Source organism: Emys orbicularis, chromosome 5 (genome assembly GCF_028017835.1).
Source record: "Emys orbicularis isolate rEmyOrb1 chromosome 5, rEmyOrb1.hap1, whole genome shotgun sequence".
NCBI lineage: Eukaryota > Metazoa > Chordata > Testudines > Emydidae > Emys > Emys orbicularis.
Genome location: NC_088687.1, coordinates 14,203,197 through 14,225,398, shown reverse-complemented (window position 1 = coordinate 14,225,398; position 22,202 = coordinate 14,203,197). Strand labels below are relative to the sequence as shown.

The window sequence follows — 22,202 nt, the reverse complement described above, 5'->3', positions numbered from 1 at the left end:
AGGCAGATGGGAATAATTGCGGGAAGACAGATGGAACCTTTATCCCGATGAAGTGTTATGCATAGAACCGGAAGTATTTAGCTGTTACCAATCACAAATTTGTTCCATGAAATACAGCTTGTGATTGATTCTCCTGTTTTAATTTTGCCTGTAATTTACATTGAACTGAGACAAAATATGCTCCTACAGCATTCCTTTGCGTGGCATTGGAGCAACAAGGAGTGTGCCAACTGCAATCATGATCAGTCAATGGGGGGAAAAGTAGGTTTATTTTTATAAATTGATTACAGAAGCCAAGCCTTTCAAAAACAAGAGCTTAAAGTTAGGCTCCTAAATAAGAGGCCTGATTTTTAAAAAGCACCGAGCACCTCCTATTGCTGCTTGGGTGCCCAGCAAGTTTGAAAAAAAATGTTTAGGCTCTATTTTAAAAAATGTTGACCAAGATAGATTATATATGGTAACTCTTTTCCTTCCTTGCGAAAGGTGCAATATTATTAAATATTTCAGACAGCTCTCTCCCAGAATGTGTAATAAGCATACCCCCAAAATAAACAAATACTCAATGAAATGCACTGCTAAATGAAGTGCAATGTTTTTAAATACATTAAAAGGCTAAAACATAAATTCTTAATAGTTGGCTCATAACCAGCAGAACAGAAATCGTTGTATGGCGATGGACTTTAATATAACATTTACACGCAACTGTCTATTTTGTCTGTGCCTCACATTTCCTTTGTAATATTTACAAAGCAATTAACAATGTGGAAGCTTCATTACATAACTCTATACACCTGTTCAGCAGTGGGAATTTTGTAATTAGAACTGCATGAAGTTTGCATTGTTGGCAGACTGTTACCAGACTGCTAACTGACTGTTTAAATTCTTTACAGCTGTGGACTTCTTCAACCAGATCAATATGCTTTATGGTACCATTACAGACTTCTGTACAGAAGAGAGCTGCCCAGTGATGTCAGCTGGCCCAAAGTAAGAATACTTGTTATATATTATTGAGAGAGTGCAACTTTTGAGATCTATTTGCAAATGTGTGATAATGCTCAGTTCCTCTTGCATTAAAGGTGACTTACAAAGATGGAGAAAATGTTGTGCCCTCTCTTGTTGCTTTATGATATAAAAAGAAGACCTGACAATGTGGGGATGCGGGGGAGGACGGGACACTGAGGTTCTCCCCCGCCCCCAATCTTAGAAATATCATGAATGTCCAATTTGATCTTTCCCAGTGGGAGTTCTCTAACAAAAAAAAGTCTCTGTAAGGCAGACTGGTATCCATTTAACCCCCTAAATGAAGGGTTGGGGATACGGAAAGCTTTCTTTTTTTCATGTGTTTTAGTTAACTAGATATTACAAAAATAATCAACCACAGTTTTAAACAGTCTGACTAGAAATCCCTCCCCCTCTCAATTGCTGAAGTTTGACTTACTTGATACATGTCATCTTGTACTTCTGCTAGTTCTGCAGCTGTCCAGTGTCTTACAGAGCGGAAAATACCTGACATTCTAATGTAAAATAAACTGGGAAACAAATCTTCTGTATACTGAAAAGAGCTTGATATTACACGTAAATATTTTATAACAAAGTGTACGTGTGCATCTTCCCCCTCTCTCTGCTTTTACTTCCATATGCAACATGAACTCTGAATTTGTAATATGTAGTTAAGGAATACAGTGAAATTATTCATCTGCAATACTGTTTATCTGATTAGAAGCAAGCATGCTGTGTTGACTTGGTGGGCTTAAGTTAGTGATAAAGATTTAGAAGAGTGCTTGTCTACCCATGCAACCAGCCTAGTGTGGTGCAGTTATACCAATATAAAAGTGTCTTCTACTAGCAGAGCTTGTTCCCCTTTCCATACGAAAATAAGGCCTGGTCTAGACAACAAAGTTAGGTTGACATAAGCTGCCTTGCGTCAATCTAGTTGCACATGTGTCTACACTTACATTTGTTTCCCGCCGATGTAAGTGCTCTGTTACAGTGAGGCAGTATTAGCACCTCCCCGAGTGGCATTGAGCTATCATTGTGCTGAGGTTGACATAGTGCGAGTGTAGGCACTGCATTACCTGTGTCAACCTGAACAGATCTCCAGCAGCTGTCCCACAATGCTCGACACTGACTGCTCTGGTCACAGTTGTGAACTCCACTGCCCAGGGTTCACTGAGACTGGAAGGCCGCCCTCTCCTTTAAAGCCCTGTATATTTTTGAAATGCCTTTTCCTGATTGTCCAGTTTGGTGAGCATGCCTACCAGCTCTCCATTGTTGTGTGCACCTGCCCAGCTGACCATGCTGGCTACACTCTCCAGACATGCTCTGGCCTGGAGATAATTGTCTCTCCTTGACCTGTGTGGAGAAGATGCTGTAGAAATGTGGGCATCTATAAGCAGATTGCATCGGTGATTCAAGAGAAGTGGTACGACAGGGATCAGCAGCAGTGCTGTGTGAAAGCAGAGGAGCTGTGGCAGGCATATCAGAAGGCCAGGGAGGCCAACAGTCAATCTGGTGCCGAGCTGGAGACCTGCCACTTTTACAAAGAGCTGCATGCCATTCTTGACCCCACTACCACCCTGTAGACTACTTTGGATACCTCTGAGGAGCTCAAGTCAGAGGCCCCTGCTGTGAACAGTGAGGAAGAGGAGGAGAAGGAAGAGCAGGAAGATGGGGGACATGCGACCTGGGGGTCCAGTTACGACACGAGCCAGGACCTGTTTGAGGCTCCACTTTGAGGTCCAGTCAGCCTTGGCAGTTGAGCATGGGCAAGCCCGATGCAGCGGAAGGAACCTTGGGTAAGTGTTTCAAAGTATTTCCCATTACAATGATGTGCCCCCAGCTTAACAAGACACACCTATTGACTTTTCATTAATTTACTCACTCCAGAAGAGGTAGCAGTACAACAATAAGAGGTAGAGTTACCTGCTTTTCGTTCCCCTGTAGAATTAGGCAGGAGGGCCATGCAGCGCAGTTTGTGTATACCAGGATGTCTCCTTAATCCTCCTGAGATCTTGATAAAACTTCCATGGCAGTACTCTGCAATCCTCTCCCAAAGGTTTCTAGGGATGGCAGCCTTATTTTTTCCTCCGGGTAGGACTTTCCCACGCCAGTCAGCAATAACTTTGGTAGGCATCGTTGCAGGAAACAGGCTAGCGGTATACTGGCCTGGGTGGCTTTGGGACACCAGTAGCAGCTGTGCTCTCCGAGCCTTTGTTACCCTAAGGAGTGAGATATCAGCTAAAATCACCACCACCTGTGGAAAACAGTGCCAGTATTCAATACCGTTGCCCTTTACTCGTAGTTCCATGCAACGGAGCAATTCCCTCCTCATTTCCCTGGTGGGCCGTACTCACCATGACTGGTGCTGTGAGTGGTGCCATGCATAAACATTCCAAAGCAGCAGTGTCAATAAGCATGTCTTGTTTAAAACTCATGGGGAGCGAGGGAAGGGAGTTCTGAATCTTAACTTTGGCTTTCCGTTGTCATTATATTGACAATGGTATCTCTGGATGTTTTTCTGTAGTTGCTGCTGTTTCAGCCTTGATGGATTTCCCCTCCACACCTGCGGAACACCTGAGCCAGAGAAGGAGGAGAAAGAAGAGGACTTGAGATGACATATTCAGTGAGATCTGGGAAGCCAGTGTTGCATCAGACCATGAGCAGAGGGCCTGGAGGGTGAATACTGCCGACTGTATGGAGAAGGAAAGACCTGACAGGAGAGAGGCACAGGAGTCCCACCAGGAAAAGGAAAGGGAGGGAGATGCACCAGGACATAATGGGGCTTCTCTGGCAACTAACACAGATGCTGCAGACTCTTGTGAACCTACAGGTTCAACAATCACGGGCTCGCCTCCCTTTGCAGTCCATGGAAAACTCCATTACAACACCTCCCTACATCCCCCTCAATGTTCCACATGGCATCAGGGGCCACATCCCGAACCCTACCACTCCTCCCTACAGGAATGTTAAGGAGAACCACAGCTTCACATCCACTGACCTGTGAAAGCCATGGTTGCTGGGTGTAGCTAACATGGACCTGAATGTTTTTTCCACTTCTTAAGTTCTGTTCCATAAATTTATTAAGGCTTTAATGCATTTGCTTTTAATTGGCACAGAATTTTTTTTACAATATTTGTCTTACTCAATAAAATTTTATTGTTTGGAAAACAATTAATCTTTTAGTTCCCAGCATATGCTGCAGAATGCCTAATGGTAGTGAAAGCACCCACTTGCTGTACGGTCTGACACAACTCACAGGATCAGTGACAAACAGTGTAATAGTCATAAATGTACAGCAAGCACCATGAAATAAATAGGTGCATTGACACTGTTATATTCATAAATGTACAGCACTCCACAATTCCTAACAAGCCCCAAGACAGCCGGGCTCAGGTAGAGCACAGTAAATCACAACCCATTACTGTGGTTTACTGTCAGTGGTTTTTTAAAGGCTCCCAGAGCCATATAGCTCCATGTTGAGCTCTTCTAATAGCCCTTGTGTCTGGCTGTTCAAACTCAGCAGACAGCCGCTCTATCTCTGCTCTTCATCCTGGCAGCAACTTTTCCCCCTTTGCTTCAGAGATATTATGCAGGACACAGCAGGCTGCTATAACCATTGGGATATTTTTCTCACTAAGATCCAATCTTGTGAGTAAACAACACCAGCTTCCCTTCAGTCTACCAAAAGTACATTCAACTGTCATTCTGCACCTGCCGAGCTGGTAGTTGAATTTTTCTTTGGTGCTGTCGAGGTGGCTGGTTTATGGCTTCATGAGCCAGGAGAGCAAAGGGTAGGCTGGTCCCCCAAGATCACTGTTGGCATTTCAACATCGCCTATGGTGATCCACTGGTCGGGAAAGTAGGTCCCTGCTTGTAGCTTTCTGAACATTCCTGTGTTCTTAAGATGCGAGTGTCGTGCACCTTCCCTGACCAGCCCACTTTGGTGTTGGTGAAGCATCCTGGTGATCCAGCAGTACTTGCATAACCATAGAAAAGTAGCCCTTTCTGTAGATGTACGCTGTGGCAAGGTGGTCTGGTGTCAAAATAGGACATGCGTAGGGGTCACTCGACTGCGGTTTTGGAACCCCGCTGCTGCAAATCCATCCACTTAAGTCCTGCACGTTGCCAAGAGTCACAGTCCTGCAGGAGGCGATTAATGGCCCTGCACGCTTACATGACATCAGCCCCCAGAGGGGATTTTCCAACTCCAAAATGATTTCCCACTGACCGGTAACAATCAGGCATTGTAAGTTTCCACAGTGTGATTGCCACTCACTTCTCCATTGTCAGTGCAGCTCTCATTCTGGTGTCCCTGCGCTGGAGGGCTGGGGCAAGCTCAGCACACAGATCCAGGAATGTGGCATTGCACATCCAAATGTTCTGCAGCCACCGCTCATCATCCCAAACCTGCATTACAATGCAATCCAACCAATCAAGGCTCATTTCTCTGGCTCAGAAATAGTGCTCCACCATCTGCAGCTACTCCTTGAACACCACCAACAATCTTGAATTGGTTCTCGCTGTGTCCCACAGCATCTGACCTCTACGAAATAGTCATGTTCTCTGCTGATTTGGTTCTTCTTGCAGCTCTGCAAATACCAGAGGATCATGCATTCTGTGTTTGCAATGCTTAATACAATAGTGCAGAACTGTGCAGGCTCCATGCTTCTGTCAGAGATGTCAGACAGCGAGGAGGGCCACGCAGGCTTGTGGGATTTTTTAAAAAAGGTAGGAAAATTATGGGATATAGATGACCTTATGGGACGGAGAAAGTTGCTTGCCTGGAAGGTGATCCCTTGCTCCCAGGTCACCCCTGAGTGACTCATTTCTGCCATACACTGCATTGCCAAATCTTCCCAGAAGGCAGTGCGCCGAATGGTGGGACCAAGCACCTACATCCCACCACAATGGGATACCCGCACCGCACCGAGCGTCAACACACGCACTCCTGAGTGCACGCAGTGCCGACACATGGAACCAAGTATGCATGTGCACAAGTGGTATACTAACTGCATCAGCTTTATGCTGACGTAACTTGTGTTGGCAAAAGTTTGCTGTGTAGACATGGCCTAAGATATACCAGTATAAGGCGCCTTTATTCAAGTATAATTGCATTCACACTAGGACTTTTACCAGTAAAGTATAGTGGTTAAAAATCCCACCTCTAATCAAAAGTGATATGATAAAAGTCAAAAACTATGTAGGCCATGTCTTGAATTTTTTCCTTCAGGTGAGTCACGGTCAGAGCTACTATTTCTAATAAATAAGTAAAATAATGTGAAGGATGTGAGAGCTGCCTGTAACATTTTGTGCATGTTATGTCTGTCTGATCGTTAGGGTGTTGCTTGTCATATTTCCAAAGGGTGGAGGATGTACTCTAGCATGTTGGAATTATTAATAATGTTAGAAATTATTAATATTAATGTGGGAGACCACCAGACACTAATATAACCATAAATTCCTTTATTAAGTCCAAAGGCCAGATAGTATTTTATACAATTACTCTATACGTGCCTCACGGCCTAAAAATAAACAGTTACTACGCCCAACACCGTAACAAAGGGCTGCTCTACACTACACAGTAAGGTCGACATAAGGCAGTGTCTACACTACAGCCTTCCTCCTGCTGATGTAAGTGTCCTACTACACCGACATAATAACTGCACCTCCACGAGAGGTATAAGGCTTATGTCAGTGTAGTTAGGGCAACGCAGTGTGTGCGTTACTTACATCAGCTGTTGGCGCTCTTGTCAATTTCGTGGCTAGAGCCCAGCTGCCTGCCGCCAGCAATTCCCAGAAACGGGGGTGTCACATCAGCTAGGTCTACCCACACTTTAGGTAAGACAGTTATGCATGTAGGCTTTTGTGTTAAGAGCCCTTTGCTTTTGTTATGCTTTGTTCCTATTGATGAGATTAAGTAATACTTTGCTTTGGAAAGGCTGTTTTATGTTCCTGTGTTCTCACACTGGTCACAGCTCGCGAAGGGAAGAATAGTGGGGCTCGCTGGCTGCGGAATCACAGGTGGTATACAAGACCCAATCTGAGAGTGGGAAAATTGCAGGATTCCATCCTGCGACAGGTGAAGGCAAGAGGGTTGCACTCGGGAAGACAGACAGTAATCAAAGGTACAATTAGCTCTGAGCCGTGACAATGAAAACAGGGAGTATTGACAAAAATAAATAAAGCAGAAGTAGACCTTCATGGACCATGAGTCTCATAAGCTGAAGTGAGCTAATTTGAGAAACTTTTGCCAGGCACCTTTTTGTGGGGGGGAGGAGAGGGGGGGGGGAAGGAAGGAGAGTTCTTAGAACTTAAAATGGGGATGATACTTACCAATACTGTAAAGCACTCTGAGATCATCAAATGTGAAGCACAATATATGCTAAGTATGTATTACTACTGTTACTGATATTTATTATTTAATTTGGATTATATGCAACCTTCTAGTTAATCACTACAAAAATACATATGTTAACTTCCTGTGTCCTGCTCTCTGGTTGCAACATCCTTCTAGAAAAACTGAAAAATGCAAGATATGTAGATTTTTGCCATAAATTTTTGACAAGATGGGTGTAGCACTATTTAGTTATATTAAATGGGAAACAAATATCTGATTAGTGATGCACAAAACATGTAGCATATAAATGGTTCACTGTTGCAAATCACTGAGACATCCTATCAGTTTTCAAAGCAAAACTGAAAGGTTTGTTTTCAGAAGCTTATGAAATATGTAACCAAACTGAAGATCCACTGATGTGTGAAAATAACCTTCCCTCTGGCATGGGTATGGAGTCTTGTGCATCTGCTGCACATTATTAGGGTTTAGTCTTTGCAAATCCCAAGATAAATATTTGAGGTAACCCCCTGGAAGTGGACAGATTGGGCTAAAGCACTTTTTTGACATGCGGAATCCTACCTTGTGTTCTGGGCAAGCCTTAAATGCAAGCAGCTTCTGGGCTTCTGTGTCTGGGGTCTCTGCAGCTCACACTCACTACCTCTTTCCAGCAGCTATCTTAGGCCTTGGCTACACTTGCAGGTTAGCGCACCTTAAATCAGCCCTGGGCGCCCTAACTCCTGAGGTGTCCACACTGCAAGGCACTTAGAGTGCCTGGACTCTGCAGCTGGAGCACTCCTGGTAATCCACCTCCACAAGAAGCATAGAGCTTGCTGCACCCTGGCTGAAATGCCCAGGTGTCAGTGTGGATGACGTGTTGCATTACTGCACTGTGATTGGCCTCCGGAAATGTCCCATAATCCCTTGAAGTCAAGTGGCCACTCTTGTCATTGTTTTGAACTCAGCTGCAGGCATGGGGATATCCCCTTTCAAAGCTCCGTTTCTGACAGCCGGCATGCTTAACTGCTCCGGGACAAAGCTAACCATTACTGTGGAATGCTGCTGCTGCTGCTGCCGAGGCAGGCTGTGTGTGGGGAAGGGGGAGCGGGGGCTGATGGGGTTTCCCCCTGCCGCTGTCTGAACTTACAAGACAGCATGCTGACACACTCTGCCTCCCAAAACACACTGTCTCTCCCACCACATACACACTCCCTGTCACACTCCACCCCCTCCACCATTTGAAAAGCACGCTGCAGCCACTTGCACACTGGGATAGCTACCACAGTGCACTGCTCTCTGTGGCGTTGCAAGAGCTGCTAATGTGGTCACACCACTGCGCTTGCAGCTGACAGTGTAAACACACGGCAGCCCTTTCCCTGCTGCTGTCTCCGAAGGCTGGTTTAACTCTGAGCGCTCTACATCTGCGAGTGTAGCCATGCCCTTAGGAAGGGACCTTTAAGTACAGGAAGTTATTTACTAGGGTTCTTTGCATACCTCCCTGGCCTGAGATCTTGCTTGGAGATGGGGAGCTGCTTGCAGGTATAAGACTGGAATGATTTCTGTTATTAACCAAGGGTCAATTTATGTTCTTCACATCTACATACCATGCACTATGGGCTCAGTCCTGTTCCTGTGGCTCCGGGTCTTCACTGGAGGTTTTACCAGACTAGCCCTTTACAAGCATATTAGGTACCTTGAGCAACGAGCAATCAATTAACTCCGGTAAAAATTCTAGTGTAGACATGCCCATTGAGGTCAGTAGCAGCAGCAGGAACAGTCCTTACGTTCTGCTTTCCACTACCCAGTCGTCCATTGTATGGCTAGTTGTCAGAAAAATAAAAAGAGGGAAAGAAAATAGTAAGTTTCACTTACTCATGTCTTAAAACAGTGTCTCCTATTCATACCCATATTCTTTCCTCAACCCAACCAAAACGAGCTACACCTGCTTTCAATCATCAGTCCTCATTACTATATTTGCCACATCAACTGTCATGGAACCATAAGCAGAACAAGCACATTGAAAAGTTATTCGTCTGTATAAAATATATTGTTAAAGTAATATGTTTACAAGGTACTAGGAAGGAGGGGAAATTGAGTTATTGCTTCATTTTCCCCTTTTCTCATTGGTTTTCATGTCTGCCAATACGTACACACTGGAAAAAACATGAAGGCCACAATTTTCACATCTGGATGTCTAGGGTTAGACTTCCAAGTCCAAATTTAGGTATCTTCATAAAAGTGGCCTTTTTTTTTTTTTTTTTCTTTTTCTGAGTGAGCACTTAAAGATCCCTTTGACTTCAGTTAGATTTGTGGGTGCTCAGCACTTCTGTATTCAGGCACCTACACAAAAGAGGCCTGGCTTTTAGAAGTGAAGAGTATACACAAATCCCAATTTTGGCCTAAGCTCATAAACTTAAATATGAAATTTCTGTTCCTCTGCCTTACATGTCTGCTGTGAGAACAGTTATATATCCTCCTTTGAATCTGCCTCTTTTAATAGCTCCTCTCTCTCAGCAGTGTGCCAACCCACTTACCTTTTTCTGACCTCTTCCTTTGCTCCAGTGTCTCTTGGCAAATGGGAGAGTCAAAACTGAATACAGTATTTTAAACTGTGTCAAATTAATATCTCTTTATTGGGATTTAAAGATGTTATATATAAAGTTCCTATGTATATAATAATACCCTTAAAAATCTTAATCCTAGTCACCTAGCATGGGTGCTTTGCTTAGCAAAAGTGATAGTTTTGTTCTACAGCCTTCTCAAAGGTATTTTTATTGGAAAGAAAAAGTGTATGTGCGTATAAGAATTCTGTGGAGGAGGAGTTGGTCTTGTTATCTTTAGTGCGTAGGCATATTTTCACATTTAGGTAGAATCATTAGCATATGTGAATAGAAAGAACGATTAACTAATCTATCTCAATCCTGGTAAATCCTAACAATGTCATTTGGGGCTGTTTGATCCTACAGCTAGTCACTGTAAGTGTTATATTTCCTACTCTACCCACTAAATATCATTTTGTCTCTATTATAACATGATCCATGAGCATTACAGAGGTGTTGGGGGTTTTCTCTCTTTTTTTCAAACAAGACCAATCCAACCATAAGGTTGAGTTTTAGTTGATGGCAATGGCATGGAATGTTTGTTTTACTACTAGAGATGTAGGTGCTTGCTCACTCATTTGAGTCAATGTATGAGTCTGGTTATAATCTTCCATAACTGCCCTAATGCTGCTGCTCTATATTTTGGGAACCCTCTAAAGAAGTTTCAGTCCCAGAATAATGTTTTGATTAATACATTTAATCATGCGGAAAACACTGATTTTTATCAGCTTTGTGACCCCTAGAAGTACCAAATGTAATACAGCACCCAGTATTCTTACTGGTACCCACACTTTATTGCTGCTATAGATCAAACCATCTCAAAGTTTTAGTCCAGTTTCTTTTATGAAGCCAGACATGTGGGGATTGTCAGAGTATTTGAAGATTATCTCTGCATATTTCCACTTATAGTATGTGTTGTGGAAGAGAGTATATCTTTACTATTTCTTAGAAGTCATACCACTTCATACTCCGAGATTGTCAGGTCACACAAGCTAAGCAGGGTCAATACATGCACAAAAGACCTCAGAGGAACAAGGCGATGCTTCAAGAAATGGTGTGGGTCACTATATGACAGACTGAGGGCTGGTCCACACTAACCCCCCAGTTCGAACTAAGATACGCAACTTCAGCTACGTGAATAACGTAGCTGAAGTCGAAGTACCTTAGTTCGAACTACAAGGTACTTACCGCGGGTCCACACGCGGCAAGCAGGCTCCCCCGTCGACTCCGCGTACTCCTCTCGCGGAGCAGGAGTACCGGCGTCGACGGCGAGCACTTCTGGGATCGATTTATCGCGTCTAGACAAGATGCGATAAATCGATCCCAGAAGATCGATTGCTTACCGCCGAACCCGGAGGTAAGTATAGACGTACCCTGACAGTATCCTGTAGTATCCTGAATGAACTTCATTGAATTAAGTTAAACCTTTCTGAATTAGGATTGCTATCTTTGGGGTACATTATATTAGAAATGCAAATGTTTATGTATTATTGTGAGATTAGTATGGAAGTGCTTTAGCAGGAAGACGGGATTAATGCAATTTCTGGAAGGTATGCGGAAGTTCAAAGGACTTTTTAGGACAATACCCATGGATTGGATTTCCTAGGAAGTAGCTGGGGAATGCAAGTGACACACCCTTTTGAATGTATGCCTGGGGGAAAAAACTATTGTCTACTAATTACCTGCTCTTGAAATGAAAGGGTAAACATGTCATGATTGTGCATGTTCTGAGCTGAAGCTGTGATGAGCTGGTAACTACCCCAGGTCTCCCCTAGAGCTGGGGTTGCTGAAGGTCTGCTCTGCCAGAATCAGTGTTAGGACTGGGCAGTTCTTGGTAAACTCATTAACATGCAGGTAGACTCTTTGATTTCTCTCTATGCTAGAACCTAAGAACGGCCATACTGGGTCAGACCAATAGTCCATCTAGCCCAGTATCATGTCTTCCGATAGCACCAATACCAGATGCTTCAGAGGGAATGAACAGAACAGGGTAATTATCGAGCCACTCCTAGCTTCTGGCAGTCGGAGGCAAGGGACACTCAGAGCCTGGGGTTGCTTCCCTGACCATCTTGGCTAAAAGCCATTGATGGACCCATCCTCCATGAACTTATCTAATTCTTTCTTGAACCCAGTTACAGAATAGTTTTGGCCTGCACAACATCCACTGGTAGTGAGTTGACAAGTCGACTGCGTTGTATGAAGAAGTACTTCCTTTTGCTTTAAACCTGCTGCCTGTTAATTTCATTGGGTGAGCCCTGGTTCTTGTGTTATGTGAAGGAGTAAATAATACTTCCTTATTCATTTTCTCCACACTATTCATGATATTTTAGACCTCTATCATATCTCCCCATAGTCATCTGTTTTCCAAGCTGAAAAGTCTTGTCTTTTTAATCTCTCCTTGTATGGAAGCTATTCCATACTCTTAATCATTTTTGTTGCCCTTCTCTGTACCTTTTCCAATTCTAATATATCTTTTTTGAGATGGGGAGACAAGAACAGCACACAGTATTCAAAGTGTGGGCGTACCATGGATTTATATAGAGGCATTATGATATTGATGTCTTACTATCTATCCCTTTCCTAATGGTTCCTAACATTCTGTTAGCTTTTTGGACTGCCGCTATACATTGACTAGATGTTTTCAAAGAACTATCCATGATTTGATAAACCAAGAGAAATGTGTAAATAAATGTTAGTCTTGTTTACTGCTGTAACTGATCTCTGTTCTAAAAATTATTGTGAAAAGGTTCTCCTAGTTGCTGATTTAACTGACAAAACACCTTAAATTGTTTAAAACAGGCACTGTCTGATTAAATTGTGTCCACAATTTTGCTCTTGTTTAAACAAATATATTTTAAACATATTTTATAAAGATGTATGACCAATAAAATTGTTCTTATAATTTTAATTCTGGAGGAAACATTTTTAAACAAACATTCCCCTGCTGTTTGCCACTCAAACATCACAGCATTCTGCTATTGTGTTAAGAATAGAAAATGAAAGTGACTAGGCTATTTTCAGTCCAAGCTGAAAAAAATGAAGCCTAAACTTAAGCTGTTTAAAAGTTAATAAGATTTATTTATATTATTTCAGTTCTCATAATTTATGATCAGATTTGTAGGATAGGTAACGATGTTTTCTCTGAAAGCACATGGTTTTAAACTGGCAGTATCATTCTCTTTTGTATTTAGAGGAATATAATATACTATAGGAATATATATGAATATAATATAGCTCATTGGTTCCTTTGGGAGGACTTTAGCACTGCAGCACTCAGCAGTCCTTTTCATTCCTGGGTTGGCAATATATTCACTCCCTTGGTGACAGGGAAGGACCAGGAGTGTGTCTCTCTAAAAGCATTATAAAAATCAAGTTCAATCCTTAAACAGAAACAAAAAAACCTTTCCAAGGCTTTTGTATGAATGACTCAGTTGTGTGTTAAAGAGATGTCTTTGCTTTCTGTTCCAACCCAGATACGAGTATCACTGGGCAGATGGGACAAACATAAAGAAACCAATCAAGTGCTCAGCACCAAAGTACATTGATTACCTGATGACTTGGGTCCAGGATCAGCTGGATGACGAAACACTATTTCCATCCAAAATAGGTAAAAATGAACAGTGAAATCAGCATCCTGTTGTACAGGACTATTAAGATCTCTTGGCATTGAAAAGCGTGTATAGCTTTGTGTCTGAATTTACAGGAAGGAAAAAATATTGATTCAACCCCAAAGGGAACTCAGCAATAAATAGAAATAGTGAACTGTTGAATGTTGAGTTGTTATTTAAATGATTAGTGACTACTGTAGGACAGTTAAAGAACAATTTATTAGTACACTGAAAGGTACTTGCATCTGTTTAAGCAGGTACAATTTGTGTGCCTGGCTATCAGACATGATACATAAAAGAGCAATCCTTAATAAAAACCTGTTAAAATTCAGGATGTAGAAAAAGGGTGTTTCTATTTAATAAGCAACTGTATTTTCATTGATTCTTCAGCTATCTCCTTTTAAAAAGCAGGGTGTTGCTCTAGAGAAATAGGAGAGGAGGAAAAGTAATTCCAACCCCTGTACCCTATCCTCAGTATCTTTTTGCAGAATATAGAGTTTTCCCAAATACCAAAATAAATTTCTGTGCAGGAAAGACGCATAGCCCCAAGGAGGCATTCCCCTACTGGGTCAGCTTTGCACCCTTGATCGTGAATACAGAACTTATTGTTTACAAATAAATTGGGAATTGTTTTGTTTTGAGGAGGCTTCTTTAAATGCATAGCACTATTCAGCAAGCAGCTAATGACAGCCCATTTTAAAAAATGGACCATCTGTCAAAATCAAATGGCTTTTGCTTTTACTTGTTCATGGTTTTAGTCAGGTGCAATGAACCTATAATAGGTTTTGTTTTTTAAGTCATCCCTCTTCCCAGCTATATCCTGCTCAGTAGGTGGCAACGTAGAACCTGTTAGCAAGATGGCATTTGCTTTAGTGCTTCAGTTCAGAGCTGTTGGGCACAGCGAGTGGGGGAGAGGAAAGCTGCTTTTATTATTATTAACAGTAATGTTAATAGTGTTTTTTAATTATTCAATATTGATCTTACTGCAGTGCACAGAGGGCTCGGATCTCCATTTTGTTTGGCCCTGTTCAAGTATATATGACGACTTTTTTTAATAGGATGAGGGACTATATTTTGGAAAGCAGTGACTCAGAAAATGACTAACAGGGTCATAGTGGATAACCAAGTGAACATGCACTGCTAATGTGATGCAGTAGCTTAAGAGAGCAAATGCAATCCTTAGATGTATAAGCAAGGAAATATTGAGTAGGAGTAAGGAGGTTTTATTACCCCAGTATAAGGGATTAGTGAGACCACTACTGACATACTCCGTCCAGTTCTGGTGTCCACAGTGTAAAGGGTATGTTGATAAATTGGAAAGAGTTCAGAAAAGAGCTACAAGAATGATTTGAAGTCTGTCGTAAGGTGAGACACAAAAGAAGCTCAATCTATTTAGTTTATCCAAGAGAAGGTTGAGAGGTAACTTGATCATAGTTATGTACCTATATGGAGAGAAGATTTCTGATAGTAGAGGACACTTTAATCTAGCAGACTAAGGCATAACAAGTGGGTGGAAGCTGAAGCTAGACAAATTCAAACTAGAAATCAGGTGCAATTTTTTTGACAGCAAGGGTAACCATTGGAACAATTTACGCAGAGACGCGGGGGATTTTCCATCATTTGAAGTCTTTAAAGCAAGAATGGGATGTCTTTCTTCAACATATGCTCTAACTCAGATAGGAGTTATGGGCTTGATGTAGGAATCACGGGTGAAATCCATGGCCTGTGTTATGTGCTAAGTGAGCATAATCGTCCCTCTGGCTTTAAAATCTATGAAGACCCAGTTTTTGCCCCAAAGCGCTTACCCGTTTGTTTCTTTTTAGGTGTTCCTTTCCCAAAGAACTTCATGTCAGTGGCAAAGACCATTCTAAAGCGTCTCTTTAGAGTTTATGCTCACATTTACCACCAGCACTTTGATCCAGTAATCCAGCTACAAGAAGAGGCACATCTTAACACATCCTTCAAGCACTTTATTTTTTTTGTTCAGGTAAATTAGCATAAGAATGCTGTGATAATGGTTGCCTTCTACTCTGAAGACAGCATATATTAAAATGTCGATATATAAAAATACCATTCTTTGAGTTTTCTAGCAGTTGGTATAGAAGCAGGTGTTTTTACATAATTGGGCAGCTCTAAGCCCAAGATGCTACCTTATTGGTATTGTAGGGTATAATTATTGCTATAAGTATTAACAGATTGCAACAGTGGATTATGACATGTTTCCACAAGACAGACAAGTACCAAAGAAAACCTTAATTCACAGCCAGTAGCAGAAGAAAACTCTGAACTCAAGCTGCAGAGAGTGCATTTACTGGCTGCTACTGTTTTTCCATCAAGGAAGTGGCCCTTTAGAAGTTATAAAAGGGGGAATACTGTCTGAGCTGCATTGTTGGATGGCCTTAATGCAGAACAGGATCTGAGAAGGGAGTTTACTGAGTGTGAAGTAAAATCTTTTTTTGGAATATAGCTCGACCAGGCACTTTATTGAGTGCACTAATTCATTTCACATAGGCTGCTGAATAGCCTTCTGATTGTAACCATGTTTAGTCATTAGTGACCTAGATTGGATTTGAACCAGCTACCTACATGTTGAAAATGGCTAACAGGTAAGCCTGGACGATTGCAAACTGCAGGGTAACTTTATAATTAAATGTAAAGCTGGTACTAACACTACATTGTCTGTTCAAGTAAAATGGTGTTTTCCCCCCTCTTCTACAGGAATTCAACCTTATTGACAGAAGAGAACTGGCTCCACTTCAAGAACTGATTGAAAAACTGACCTCCAAGGATAGATAAAAGGAAGTGGATTTGTGGAAATAGCAAGCGTGTGGTATTTCTGGGGGTTTTGTTTGTTTGTTTTGTTCTGTTTTGAAAACAAAACAAAACCTTGTTCTGTTCTTACAGGCAGCCAAGATCCATTCTTTGTGCTTTTATTAGGGGAAATCTTTGTCTTTTAGTGACATGCAGTAAATGGCTTTTTTTTTTCTCATTGTGGATTTTTAGTAGATTTTGAGTGTTTATAAAGGAAGTATGCTTGTTGGGAGATTTGACACTGCTGATGGATGGGTTCTGTTTTGTGTCAATTGTAGCCCATTCTCATGAAGTCCCTAAAAGAACTTACATTCTCTAAGTGCCTTGGCAGACTCACTTCTGAGGTGCAAAGCACACACAATACTGAACATTGCTGGAAACAGAAAATATAACCTACCCAGGACACTTACTGATGCTTGGTTTAGAATATATATGTTTAAAGTACAAAAGCCATAACTTACTTAAATCAGTGATCTCCAGCTTTTAATACACAGCATCACCATTTTTTAAGAGAGATGAATATAAAGCTTCTCAAAACTAGGTATTTCTAAAAAACCAAAAAAAGTAAAAATAAAAAATTATAGTGATGGTGACACTTCAGCTCATGTCCTAGTCACCAGACCTAAATGATAACGATTTTAAAACCATGGACAACCCAGGATAGCAGAGGGCTGGCTCTCCATTCCACTGTAATTTTGCACTGCTTGTTACATATATTTATTTTGTTAATACAAATATCAACTCAGGCCAGCCTAATGTACTGTAAGGTACATTACTTCCTTTAATAAAGTTCCTAGTATTTCCCAAATGAGCCAACCAATTTGCAAAAGTGTCTTCAGTGAGAAGGAAAGATCTATTTATTCATCATCAAAAATGACACGTAGGTAATATTAAGAAAAATCTTGTTTTAAATCCACTAGAGTGATGCCATTTAAATGTGAACAGTAAAAAGCTAACTCAAGATTAGAGCTCAGATTCTCAAGCTTTTTCATAAGAGAACATCTCTTTGTAGAAAGATTGTCTTGTGGACCACTTTCCATTTGCAATCAGAAGGCCCACAGCCCATCTCATTCATAATTGTATGAGGTGTCTGTGGTAACTATAGCAATTGTTTACACAGGGAAAGTTATATTAAGTAAAATTTGTATATTTTAGCTGTTTTTAGTGTGGCAAGTGCTTTTGTTCTTTTTGAGAAAACAATCACACAATCTCCTTTTTCATATCTCCCTCCCTTTCTGGTCCTGTTTCTCTCAAACTGGAAACTGGGAGAACCAGTACCATGTGACAAGACATTTCCATTGACCACCTGAAAGTGGTCCACAGACTACTATTTGGACATCTCTGTGTTATAGCTATGTGAAACTCAGGGGGTTCCCATCTCAGAAATTCATATGGAATGTATCTTTGCTTTCAGTCTGTGTATCTTTGTATCTATCCAATTTTGGCTTCAAATACATTTGTCTTACACATTTGCAATGTGCCATTGTGCCATCCCCATAGTATCATCAGTATCTAGGTGCCAAATCTCAAAATGAAAAAGTAGCCAGTTTTCACCTGCTCTTGCATCATAACTTAGCAGAACCACAGATTTTACATGATTTTGATGCAAAGACGTAAATTGACCCATGATACTGACCTCCTTTGTAAAGCACTTTGAGAGCTAAAGATGAAAAGCACTATAAAAGAACTAGCTATTATTATTATGCACTACCATGGCTCTTGAACCTTGGTGATCTTTAGATTTTTACAGTTTGTGACAGAACAATAGAAGTGTTGCAGGATATCCTGAAACCATGCAAACATTTCACACACCTGCTTGACACACATTTTTGACTTTGATAGTTAGGAGTGGGTAATTATGTATGGAAAAACACAATTACACATGCAAAGAGCCTGCAAAATTTGTAACTGGCCATTTGTGCCTGCAGATGTAACTGGTATTTGCATAAACAGATTACATACACACTTAATTTTGGAAGTCAGGCCTACATTCTTGAAATAGGAAACTCCATTGCTTTACTATTACTTACTTACTGAGCAAAATCATCTGAAGCTTGAAAACAACCTTTTACCTAAACAAATATCCTCCAATTGGGCAAAAGATTTCTAGTGTAGCAAAAGCTGATATTAGCTGACTTTTTATTTGCTTCACCGATTACTAATATCGTAACCTTATTTGTTTCTTGAACTAAGCATAGCTCTGGGAATCCAGCTATGGACTAGCAAACTGCCTTGATAGTCTGTTCATTGCATCTCCTTTATAGAAAGGCCAAGTTTTAGATAGCTGTTACCTGAGCTTCCCTTACTAATTTGTAAGCTGAGCTCACATTGTATCTTACAATTGATTACACTAGTATGGCAGCAATTGTTGGCAGCAGAGAAGTTAAAATTATAATTATCATTCAGACATTGTTCCTTCAGCTTCATCAAAATGTTTCTTTAAGATATACAAATCCCTTGCATGTCTGTTAGCTGATCTACGTCTTGGATTTATAGGTCAAATTACAGCACAGGATTTTATCGGCCTTAAAGACAAGCTGCCAAGGAGTGGGGGAAGCAATTAGGTTTGTCTTTTTTTCCCCTTCTTTGTGATATATCTAGGTCTGAAAGATGTTCCCAAAAAATGGGGTGAAAAGGAGAAGAAGCTGCCATTCTTTTGCTCTCTCATATTAGAAATGTCAGGTCTCGGCTTCCTGTTTTTTCTGGAAGCCTCCGTGAAAAACCGGAGTGGGAGCTTTCTGAGCCCACAGTTAAAGGGTCAAGATGTTTGAATCTTTCACACAGATTGATTTTCTTTCAAGTATTTGAACAAAAAACAGGTTTAAAAAGTCAGACTAAAATCCCCTCTCCTCTCAATTGCTGATGTTCCAGTCTCTCCCTTATGTGAAAAAAACAAACAGAACCCCTTACCTGCTTTTGGGAAGAAGATCTTTGAGATCTTCCTACATCAGAAAGAAGTAAAAAGGGTACGAACACAATTTGTTTTCCTATAACTGGAATATTCACACCCAACGTTTTACTAACTCACTGTTCCTAGAGTTTATAGGCTCTGGGCCAGTACTACTAGGAAGAGCATAGCAATGTGTAATTTACTTCAGGAGTCCACAGCAAGGGCAGCTTGGATGTGCTTCAGACAGCAGTGCATGCACTAGCTGGCTGTACGTCTGAATGCACTCCCTAGTGTCAGAACATGCCCACTCTGAGACTGCGGTGTACTGGCTTGTGCAAGAACCAGTCCCCCCACCTCTCATTCAAGTGTTGGAGAAAGAGGTTCCCTGTGTGTGTGTCTCCCCCCCGTCCCGCCCAGCAAACTGTGCTGTGCACATAAAAGGGGCTGGTCTTGGTCTCCTATGTTAAGTAAGATCACAGGGAACTTGATACTTATCTAGGCTGAGCTGCACAAATCGGTGCCTGAGTATTGGTCTTAATACTTTTATTTCCTTGCTTTTGGGGGCTATTCACGTGTGTGGGATGGGGTAGACAACTGATCCAGATACTAAATCCAGTTTCAGAACTCTAGCTATAATTAACTGTAGATCTGTTATGGTCCGAGGGTCTCTTTAGTTCCTGGATAATTACTCAACAGACTAAATGGTGCTGGCATCCATCTGACTATTCAGAGGGCAGAGTCCTCCCCTAAAACTTAAACTGAACAAACTGTTCTAATGCACTTCAGACATGAAGAAAACTACATTTTTAAATTGCTCTTGGGTCTGTGGCCTTTTATGCTTCGCTTCAGTCTGAAGAACATTTTGTAGCTGAAAATTGGGGGCTTGTAATGGAAATACACTGACAGGCTTTTAATCGTATGGAGGCATAAATGGTGCAGCTTTTAATAGCTAACAGCATCTGCATCGTTAATTTTCATTTCCACTGAAAACTGCTTTGCTGAGCTTACTGTAATCAGTATTGGTTTACAGGCTAGTGTGGGTGTTCAGTGTGCAGATTATGCTTCTGGCAAGAGGAAAAAGATTTTGACCATTGGTAATCTTCTCGCATCTCTAGAAGGCACTAGACGTTGGCCTGGTCTACACTACAAAGTTATGTTGACAAAAGGCATCATATGTTGACCTCGTTGTGCAAGTGTCTTCACTTAAATGTGGCTCCCGATGACATAAGTGCCCTGCTATGCCAATTTAATAACACCACCTCCCTGAGCGGCATAGAGCTATGGTTGATGATTAGGTCGATGCATTGTGAGTGTAGACACTACGTTATTTACGTTGACTGTTACTGTCCTCCAGCAGCTGCCCCGCACTGATCACTGTGGTCACCATTGTGAATTCCGCTGTTCAGGTGGCACAGAGGCCAGAAGCGTCTCTCCCCCACTCCCACCTGTTAAAGCCCCATTCATTTTTGAAATTCCTTTTTCTGGCTTGGCGAGCACACCTAGCAGCTCTCCGTTGTTCAGTGGAACTGCCCAGTTGATGATGCTGCCTCCATGCTCTGGATGTGCTCCTGCCTGGAATACACAGGAGGTATTGGATCTCCTGGGCCTTCGGGGACACGAGGCTGTGCAGGCACAGCTCCGAACTAGCAGTAGAAATGTGGATATCTATGAGCAGATTGCTCGGGGGATGCAGGAGAAGGGATACGTCAGGGACCAGCAGCAGTGTCACATGAAAGCCAAGGAGCTGTGGCAGGCATACCAGAAGGCCATCAACAATCAATCCATTGCCAAGCCATAGACCTGCCACATTTACAAATTGCTGCATGCTATATCTGGTGGAGAAACCACCCCCCTCTCTGAAAGCACCATGGATACCTCTGAGGAGCCTGAGTCACAGACCCCCGCCATGAACAGTGAGGAGGAGGTGGTGGACGAGGAAGAGGACGAGAAGTACGGGGGACAGATGCTGGGGGGATCCAGCTGCACAGCAAGCCAGGACCTGTTTTTGACTCCAGCACAGTCCAGCCAGTCCCACCAGTTGAGCACAGGAGAGCCCGATGCAGGGGAAGAAAGCTCAGATAAGTGTGTAGTTTAATTTTCAGTAACAGAGATGCTCCCACCTCAAAGTAGCAGGGCACATCTTTTGAGTTATCATTAATTTACTTGTGCTAGAAGAGGGAGTGATACAGCCAAGAGAGGCAGAGTTGCTCTAGAGTTGGTGGGGGGAATACAGAACAGTTTGTTTATGTGCGCAGGGATGTCCCTTGAATCCTCTGTGGAGATCTCAATGAAACTTTCGTGGAGGAACTCTGCAATCGTCTGCCAATGGTTTGTAGGGATGGCAGCCTTATTTCTACAGCCACGGTAGGACACTTTCCCACACCAGTCAGCGATAACTTTAGCAGGCACCACTGCAGTACGCAGGCTAGCAGCATACGGGCCTGGGCAGCTTCTGGACACCAGCAGCAGCTGTGTTCTCTCTGCCTCTGTTACCCTCAGGAGTGAAATATCAGCTAAAATCACCACTGCCTGTGGAAAATGGTGCCGGTATTTAGTGCCAACTGTGCCATTGCCCTATACTACTAGAATCATAGAATATCAGGGTTGGAAGGGACCTCAGGAGGTCATCTAGTCCAACCCCCTGCTCAAAGCAGGACCCATCCCCAACTAAATCATCCCACCCAGGGCTTTGTCAAGCCTGACCTTAAAAACCTCTAAGGAAGGAGATTCCACCACCTCCCTAGGTAACCCATTCTAGTGCTTCACCACCCTCCTAGTGAAAAAGTTTTTCCTAATATCCAACCTAAACCTCCCCCACTGCAACTTGAGACTTGAGACCATTACTCCTTGTTCTGTCATCTGCTACCACTGAGACCAGTCTAGATCCATCCTTTTTGGAACCCCCTTTCAGGTAGTTGAAAGCAGCTATCAAATCCCCCCACATTCTTCTCTTCTGCAGA

General features: G+C 42.1%; 1 protein-coding gene across 1 annotated transcript in view; it reads left to right on the top strand.

The window, feature by feature from the left end:
• MOB1B (MOB kinase activator 1B) overlaps positions 1-16,577 on the top strand; it is a 75,257-nt gene extending 58,680 nt beyond the window's left edge. The window contains exons 3-6 of the mRNA XM_065404993.1: positions 891-984; positions 13,407-13,540; positions 15,365-15,528; positions 16,260-16,577. Coding sequence (XP_065261065.1) covers positions 891-984; positions 13,407-13,540; positions 15,365-15,528; positions 16,260-16,337 — 470 coding nt within the window. The 3' untranslated portion in view covers positions 16,338-16,577. The remainder of the gene's footprint in view (positions 1-890; positions 985-13,406; positions 13,541-15,364; positions 15,529-16,259) is intronic.
• The last annotated feature ends 5,625 nt before the right edge of the window (positions 16,578-22,202 follow it).